Consider the following 9,656-nt stretch of genomic DNA (forward strand, 5'->3'; position numbering starts at 1 on the left):
AAACAGCATTACATGTAAGAAAGTGACAGTGTATCCATGCGCGGATCTAGAGGGGGGTCGGGGGGGCCCCGACCCCCCCCCCCCCTGGAAAATGAAAATTTATTAAATTTACATAGTAAAATTATCGCGAAAATATGCCTCGGACCCCCCCTGGCAAACACAATTATCCTTCGGACCCCCCCTGGAAAAAATTTCTGGATCCGCGCATGGTGTATCGGTAAAACTTAAAACGAATTTTAAATGAATTTGCTTTGCGATCTTTTGAGGTAAACATGATTGAAAATCAAAAGACGTAACATGTCACGGTGCTGAATGAAATCTCCATGATAAACGTCCGATCAAAGATAAAGATCCCTATTTAGAGGGAGAAAGGAAACAAGTATGAAGCGACTGAAAAAAGGCTGCTCAGAACAGTGTGCGGAAGGACTGATGCTTTTATATTGTATATGCATGAGGAAAATGCCAAGTATTTAATAACAGTAAATTACAATCTAATAGCAAATTAAGCCGAGAGCTTGAGTCGGAAATTCTTTAAATAGGGAAGCAACAAGGGAGAATTCGGACAGGCCGCTTGCTCATGGTGGACGCTACTTGTATGTCGCAGTAATTTGTTGATAGCAAAGGCAATGCAAATCAGAAATATTACCTTCTATCCTAGACTAAATTACTCAGTGTTATTTTTCTCTTTCAAATCCAGTCTCGTTAATTTTGACCAAAATGTTTTTTTAAAAGTCTAAATTACCGAAAATATGAGTATTGTGTTGGATACGTTTAAACAAAATTGTTTATATAACAAAAATTTGTGCATCAGTGTGTCACTATAGCAATCAATCAAAAGAATTGCTTACCACAAAGTTCACCCCTTTCTTTACAGACGTCAGAATAACTCTAAGACTTCATCAGAAAAATAGCACTTTTTAATGATTTTGCGTCAATAAATCTCCTGCATGACTAAGAACAAACAAACAAAAAATAAATCACAACAATAACTTATTATGAACATCCTCCACTCAGTCTATAAATATACGGTGAAGACCAGCGATGTCCTTCATTCAATATCTTTGTCTTCAATGCCTGGCCCAATACTCTCTTCGTCGTCTGCATCTTCGTCGGTATTTTCGTCGCAAATACCATCCTCTCGATCGCTGCGACTACGCAATGGCGGCTTTTTGCTGGAGACATCCTCTTCACTGTCAGCCTCGTTTTCACTAAGGGAGGCGTGGTTTCTTTTTGAGTCTCTTGGAGAATCTTGAATGCCATGAGTATCAAGTGTGACGTAACAAGACAGAGAATTGTCCTCCCTCTCTTTTCTATCGAGTTCAGTTTTCAACTGAGATTGTTTTGCCATTTTGAGATTTTCGTTATTAATTGTAGAATTTAAGGGTTGATTGAGTTTATGCGAATCGTCTGCTTCATGATAAGATATGGAAGGTCCCCACCCCCGCGTCACTGGAGGGGGCTCACTGGAGGGAAGTTTTGGAATGTGGAGGTTGGTGTACATTTTGTACGTCTCGCTGTGCCCTGTTCGGATGGCATCCGTCCAATTCATTCCCATTTGATACAACTGCAAAAGAAATCATTGCCATGATAATTTACATTCAACTTTGTGTGCATGAAAACAATTACTGTAAACTGAACAGCAAAATACAGTTGTATTTCTGCACTAGATACGATCTCGTTACGAGTAACGAGTAGGTCTTCCGTTCAATTTTTAAACGATAAGATTAAAATATCAATGAAGTTTCAGACCCCCCCCCCCTCAACCACTCCCTTTCAGATAATGCATACGATTGTCAATATCCCTTGAAATGCTTAAGAAAGGGTTTTACTTTTTTACAAACAGCACATTAAACGTTTCAGATTTTAGTCCCCTAAAATTCCTAATTACGTCATCAATTGGTTTGGAAATAAGTTTTACAAACTGATATTGTTATGATCAAAAACTTTGTTTATGTAAAACATTACAAAATCTTGATCGTTTTAAGGTATATGAAAAAGATTTTACTAGTGTATTGGCCCCTAATGTAAGTTGCCAGCCCCTTTTTCTTAAGTTCATTCAAAAGGTCTCACAAATACTAACAATTTTTGTTCTTACACGTATCTACAATTGTTGTTCATTTTTTAGATACAGATGATTGAATATTTTAGGGGCCAATCCTCTAGATCCTTAATGGGGACATACATTGGTGTTTTGATTGATGGAATCGATTAGAATTATCATTGCAAGCATTTTCTCTTCTACAAAGCTTAACAAAATATGTCTCTTTCTCTAGATATATTCGTCAAAGTTTAAGTACTTTAGCTCCTTAAAATCCCTAATTACGTAATAAATTGCCGTGGCAATGATTTTACTCGATAGATATTGTTACGGTCAACAACTATGCTTCTATAATGCATTACAAAATCATTATCGTATTTAAGTTATTTGTATTATAGTTTACAAGTGTCTTGGCCCCTAAAAAAAGGGGCCAGCCCCTTTTTGTTGCATTTGTTGGAAAGAACTTTTGATTATCTATCACTTTTGTTATATATATGTTAACAAAATATTAACTGATAAAAAGATACAGATCAAAGGGTATGCCAATTTTGATTCAAAATTCGTATCTAATTTTCGAGCCCAGGCGAGCTCCTAAACTTTGCGCCACTGGCATAAAAAAAAATGCATTGTGCACAACTTCAATCTATGGTCTACCTATCCTGAAAATTTTATACTCATATCTCTGATAGTCTCTGAGTTTAAGTCTGCACAAAATTGGTCGTAAAAATTTACAAAATCGGCCGTAAATCGGAACCGGAAGTGACGATTTCAAAATTTCAAAAAACTTCTAGAATTATGACCACTGGCAATCATATGTGAAAAAATGGTCGAAATCGGCCGAATAGTTTTCGAGATATCGCGTGCACAAAATTTGGGGAAAAAAATAATAATAAGAAACAGTCCGAAAACTATAAGGTCTTCCGTTGGAAACGGAAGACCTTAATTACAGCTTATTGAGTCCAATAACTTCTTCTATCGACAAACATCAAAATATTCAATGAAGTACTTTTCAATACATTTCAAACTTATTCATTTAAAACATGTTACTTTTTGGTTGCTAAAGGTAAAAGGAATCTAAAAGTGCTTACCTCGCCTGAATCTTCTGAGCTTATCTTCCTTGGTCGCCCTCTCCTGTTTGACAATGATAGCTACAAATGACGAGAATCGCATTTAGCATTGTTATGCAAAAGAATAGAACTGCAAATTACAAGTATATATTGTGCATTGTAAATTGCAGTGATAGCTACATCATAACAAGTAAAGCACTTCAGCATTTCATTAAAGCATGTCTGTATTGTAAAGGGATAACGGCAAATGACCAATAAAGAATTTTAACTTTTCATTCTTAATACTAAGCTACAAAATGACAAGAATACATGTAGCATATTTAGTATTGTTTAAAAGACAGCTAAAAATCATATATGCATTAGATTGAAATGTACATGCATATATACAAAAAGACAAGTATAGCATTTTAACATTGTAATGTACTTGTAATAGGACATCTTCAAAATTACTGGTTAAGTAAGTTTGTTCTAATGAATAATGAAAAGAGATAGCTATTAAATATATTATCGTTTTACTAACAGCGTGCCAGTTTGCTTGTCGGGCTGTGCTAAAATTTTGTACGCTTGTTATTATATTCCTCACCGATTGGTTGTTCGATTTCATTGATGTGAATGCTAATTTGCATATCAAACACAGAACCGAGAAACGCACTGACCAATGACATTTCATGATGTTTTGGTGGTGAATATGAACACGTGGACAGTCCAAAGCCTGTTGTTTGTTAAATTTATTTTTTTAGGTTTTAACTTTGTTAATATCCGATAGTTTCCGCAATATTTAATTTACTTCAAGACTGGTTATTTTATGCAAGAGCGCTTCCGCTCCCAGTATAAATAGATTTACCGGGGAGTATTCGATTAATGCGACGTTCGTTAAACAAGTAAAAACGGTTGAGGACGTTTATTTCAATTGAATACATTGTTTATCTTCCCCTTTCTAGCGTTTTGTTACCGATATGAAAATTGATGAAATGGTATGTAACTGTTAGTACCATATGCAGAAGACCCCGTCAAGGAGGTCCGAGTAAAATGGTGTAGGCATACTACTATAAATCACTTATTTCTAGGCATATATATTTGATAAATTTAACAAACAACAAGATTTGGACTGTCCACGTGTTCATATTCACTACCCAAAAAATTATGTAATGTCATTTGTCAGTGCGTTTCTGGGTTCTGTGATTGATATGCAAATTAGTATTAACTTCAATGAAATCAAACAACCAATCGATGAGTAATATGATAATCAGCGTACAAAATTTTAGCACGCCCGGCAAGCAAACTGGCACGCTGTTAGTAAAACGATAATACATGTAAGTATAGCACTTCAGCTTTGTATCGTAAAAGGATAGCCAATAAAGATACTTGTTAAGTAAAGTGTGATAGGATTATATTTAGCATGGTCACATGTCAAGCACATGTTCGTCTATAGCTTATGCAAAACGTAACGATAAATATGATTGGTTGTATTCGTTTAAGTATCATTCGGAAAGTGTCTGTGTTATTCATAATGATGTGGGGAAATGCTAGTTCGAGTTATAAATACATATAGTCGTTCTGATTGGTTAAGAGAAACACACCCCCAGAGCGCGGTGTATATAAAGTCAGGATTCGCCTTAGTCCGGCAGTTGACGTGGAATCTTCTCTAAGGTTCGAGTCAACTCACTTCCCCGGGTAGATGGGTGGGCCCCAGTCTCCGTTTCTCGTCTCGCTAAGTGTTTTGTTTATTGTCCCGTAAATTTCCATTGTGCAGCATGCTAGGCATTTAGTCCGTGCTAAGTGTGTTTGTATTAGGTTTGGGTAACTTGGACTTTAAATTAACTTTAAGGCAGGCTTACATTTACGTTGTAACTTGGTAAGGATGGTGATAACGGGAAGTTTGTATAACTGTATATTTGTGTATATGACATTTGCTCATTAATAAATCTATGGTACCATAACAATTGTTTTCATTTACATGTAGCTGGAACTTGGGCTAGAGTTAGTGTGATTTTGAAATGCTCGTAAATATCTGACAGAGTGATTGGGCGTTGATATAAATTTCTAGAACCTTTACATTATTACGGAGTTTTGGATTTAGACTTAGAAAACAGACGGATCTGAGACTGACTTAACTTAAGCGACTATAGACTTAAGAATATCATGGAACTCCTGGTATAAATTAAAGTTAAAACCACTATACGATTACATTGGTGCCGTGACGTTATAAAAACCACTATACGATTACAAAAGCATGATAGTTAGTATTGTATGAAATAAAAAACAGGATGTTTCTCTTAACTTTTAACATGAATATTTAAAATTCCTTCATGTTCAATATAGAATCTACAGTATAGCATGTTTCCATTGTTAAGTAAAGAAATAGCTACAACATTACAAATAGAACATGATAGCACTGTAAAATCAAAAGATAGCTACAAAAAATGGCAAGTACAAATGTACTGTATTTAGCATTGTATTGAAAAGTGAAATCTACACAAAATGAAAGACAACTGTGTCAGTCTTGTCTAAATGACTTAGAACCATTTTAACAAGAGCTTGGATTTTGGGTAGATGTGTCAAACAGCAATGTGATGTAGGCCTGTCTATTTCATTGCTGGCCATTCAGCCATTGCTCTTTGAAATCAACAAGATTTGACTGGCTTTTGAGCTAAGACTAGCAGTCGGTGCATATTTCACTTGAAACCACGTCATTTTCAACTTGTTTTGACGCAAGAAATAGATAGCTACATCCAACCAAAAGTCCAAGGTCTTGTAAAAATGGTTCTATGATAATTAAGGAACTGCTACAAAATACAAAATCAAAGCCTGTTAACATTGTAGATTTCTTAGTTCTTTATATATATTGGCATTGATTGAATGTCAAACTTACCGGCAATTGGCGGATTTCTGTTTTGGCTTCGTCTTTGAATTCTACACCTTGATACACCGTAGTAACCAAGTTAAGGAAAAACATTGAAATTAACACAAAATATTTGGCACACTGAAATAGAATACCAATGCAAAAGCATATATAGAGAAAACATTCAGAAATCAACAATTAAGAGTATGAAGAAAAAGACAGGCATGTGGCATTAGTTGCCAATTTGCCCAACTTTGTCCAATTTTGACTAATGAAGTTCTTAACTTGTTTTACTGTGTCAAAAATATTATTGCAACAACACAAAACCATGTCTTGATGTATTCTTCAGAACAATACATTTTTTATGAAAGGATATGTCTTGAACTTTCCCTTGCGTTTTATGATTACGGATGGGAAGACGATGCGGATTGCCCTGTTACACTGCATGCCCCAGTACAGAACATCAGGCTCATCAATGCGTTTGTGCAAAACTGTCAACAGGTCATCCCTAGAAATGGAGCAGTCCCCATCTTCTGAAAACTCCACTACATCTGGAAAAAAAAGAAAAAAATATGGTGGTGGTTAAATGATGAGGTTTTTTTTACGGGTACCTCACAATTTTTTTTTTTTACCCAACAGGTTGTTTCATTTATTGTTATATTATCTTTTAATTTGTTTTTGTGCAGAGAGCTACCAGAATTAGCCAGTTTTTTTTCTTTTTTTAATATGAATCAGTTTTATCAGTAAATTTCTAAGATCTAAAGCTAAGTAAAGGATTTGAAGAAAGGCGGAACAAAATACAACCGTACACAAACCCCTCTCCAAATAAAGTTTTATTTTTTAAATCAATATGTTATAGAAACATTGAAACTTTGAAATTGTGTCCAAATACACATCTGTTATAGGAGATTTCTCTGAGATACCCTATATATATACCTTCTCGGTACCTCTCACTTACTGTGCAGATGCTCGAGAATTTTTTCTAGATCCTGAGACATGTCCCTTAGTGGCTGGTACTGCATTAGCTCAGGGTCACTGAGTTCATCAGCTGGCTCCTGAACTTGTTCAATAAAGGACACTCCAAAAAAGTAAGTTCTGTTTAGAAATTAAGGAGATATAGTATAGTCGCAGCTGCACTGTCCAAAGGGAAGTAACTACCTCTGAAATCTTTTTTTATTTACATAAATAATTATTTACTAAAAAATTTAAAACATCTTGTTGACATTACCGTTCATGGTTCATTAGATATTCATATTATGCATTTATTCACATCAAATTTTAAACTCTACAGTGCGTTACTTGCAACCAAAACAGATTTTCCACCTTTTCGTAAAAAATACAAAAACATTTATATAAAAAATTTAAGTGCATATATCCTTCTTTGAACAATGCAATCTTGCTCCAGAAACGATATTCTAACGATCCATAAAATAAAATTTTGATGTAGTATTCCACCTTAATATTACATGTACCAGCATTTATCTTTTCATGTGTACTGGTACTTATTTCACTTGTAATATATAAGTACATATATAATTTTAAAAGTGTTATAATATTAAGCACTACAATCTTTTTGGGGAGGAAATGATTATGTGATAAGAATAAAATAAAGGGTTACCATAGTATAGAACATTCCGAGGGGATGAACATGTTTGCATGTTAAAACTTCTAATACTTGAGTGAAAAAGGATACTTTTTGAACTTCCCTTTTCTCTGTGCTAGAGTATCTGGGAAGATTTCCCGCACAGCCCGATTACATGCAGGACCCCAGTGAACGGCCTCCGAAAGCTGGGCTGTTGAACTTATCTTTTGTAAGAGTAAGTCTCGGGAAACATTTCCTTTCGGGAACAGACATATCATATCTACAATGTTAAAAATCAAAGGCATCATATTAATACAAGGTCAGAATACATATACACTTAAAATTTCAACAGATTGCTATTCCCCTTACTTTCTTTTATTTATATTTCTATCATGTCTGAATAAATATTACATGAAAACCTCTCTCTCTCTCTCTCTCTCTCTCTCTCTCTCTCTCTCTCTCTCTCTCTCTCATGCCAGTATATTTGTTTAATATTCAAATTAAATTTCTTTTTCTTGGTTCTTATAGAAACACATGTACCAAAGTACATCCATATTTAGAAAAAAAAAAAAAATTTAAATCTATTGTCATAGTTCATCCTTTTATGATACAAAAAAAATATTTTGTATGTAATTTTATTTCCTTATGGTATAGAGCTAGAGACATAATCTGGAGCTTTGATGTTGAATAAGGGAAGTTAGCTCACTGGCTGGTCGAGACAGCTGACTTCTGACTATCAGCTAATCACATGGTTCCAGCGTCTAGAAAGTATGCAACTAGATTATAACGACAGACGTCTAGACATCAGGGAGGAGCCGTACTGCTGTGCGACATATAATATCTATTCTGATCTACTGATCTGTACTTTTAAACTTTGTCCCTACGTGGTTAACACTGATTAATCAATTCCTCAAATATATGAGATATGCATGGGTATTGATTTGAAAATCAAGTGTTATGCAATTTGAAAAGAAAAAGTGAAAACTAATGTTTGTTGAGTAGTTGTTTTTTTTTGCATTATTTACATGTTTATTTTTAAAACAGCTTTGTCAGATACTCGAAGTAAGTGGAAAAGAGTATTTCAGATAATATTGTTAAACATGTATACGGTTATTTTGTTTGGATTTTGATTGTGTTCAAAGGGGAATAACTCTAAAACAGTAAAGCACTGGTAGAATGTCGACATTACATACCTGTTAAATGTTCCTTGATTTTGTTCACCTTCCACAATTCCTTTCCTTCGCTGCCATACATTGGCCCTTGGTCACTCATGGAACTTCCTTGCTCATGTTGGGACTCAAAATGAGTCTTGTACTCCTGAATTTTGTTACACCCAAATGAACACAGTGAACACCTGTACATATACTCGGAGTCAGATTTTGCATGTTCGTGGTAAAGAGAGGATGCCCTAGGTGGGGAAACATGAGGACTGTTTGAGGGGAAAGAATGGTGGCCACCATAGGGAAAACTGTCCACAAATGTATGAGGATGAGAATCGGGAGTACTTCTCCCAGTTTCTAAACTTCTGTTACTCAAATTCCACAAAATCTGATTGTGTATCTGATTGAAGAGACCATAGTGGAATTTTGCAGGATCTTCTTCAGGATATTTTTTTGGAGGCAAGGTCATCGGAAACTGATGTTGTCCTTGTGCTTGTTTGACATCTAAATGATTACTTTCTGAGTCGGAGTTCAGCTGTAATACAGACTTGTTAGAGTTGTCTAACTTTGAATTTACCTCCGAGTTGGGACTTGATTTGCTTTCCTTGGAGTATCTTTTCTTTGGTGTTCTACCACTATGATAAGGTCGACTTCTGCTAAAATCCAACGAGTCTGAATCCGAGTCACTAGAATGCCACCCGTCTTTATCTGAACTTTGATTCCGCAGGGATATGGGCACACTTCTTTTTCTCTTGTTTTGACGTTCTGATTTAATCCTGTCTGAACTTAATCTCGCAGGTGAACTTGGTTTGGAGGAATGATTTGCAATGTCTGTTGATAAATTCACAGGACTCTCCTGTCTTGAGAGACTGCTTTTCTCATTACCCTGAAATTCTTTTCTAGAATTTGGAGAGGAAGATTTTTCATCCCCTTGATCTTCAGCGCATTTCAGTTTCTCCTTGTGAAC

General features: G+C 35.3%; 1 protein-coding gene across 1 annotated transcript in view; it reads right to left on the reverse strand.

The window, feature by feature from the left end:
• Positions 1-899: 899 nt before the first annotated feature.
• The window catches only part of LOC128156247 (uncharacterized), an 11,499-nt gene continuing 2,742 nt past the window's right edge, over positions 900-9,656 (reverse strand). The window contains exons 3-9 of the mRNA XM_052818306.1: positions 8,723-9,656; positions 7,641-7,809; positions 6,906-7,042; positions 6,324-6,498; positions 5,978-6,038; positions 3,127-3,186; positions 900-1,564 (exon numbers count right to left, since the gene is read on the reverse strand). The exon at positions 8,723-9,656 is cut by the window's right edge and continues 857 nt beyond it. Of these exons, the coding sequence (XP_052674266.1) occupies positions 1,049-1,564; positions 3,127-3,186; positions 5,978-6,038; positions 6,324-6,498; positions 6,906-7,042; positions 7,641-7,809; positions 8,723-9,656 (2,052 nt within the window). The 3' untranslated portion in view covers positions 900-1,048. The remainder of the gene's footprint in view (positions 1,565-3,126; positions 3,187-5,977; positions 6,039-6,323; positions 6,499-6,905; positions 7,043-7,640; positions 7,810-8,722) is intronic.

Source organism: Crassostrea angulata, chromosome 7 (assembly GCF_025612915.1).
Source record: "Crassostrea angulata isolate pt1a10 chromosome 7, ASM2561291v2, whole genome shotgun sequence".
NCBI classification, from domain to species: domain Eukaryota; kingdom Metazoa; phylum Mollusca; class Bivalvia; order Ostreida; family Ostreidae; genus Magallana; species Magallana angulata.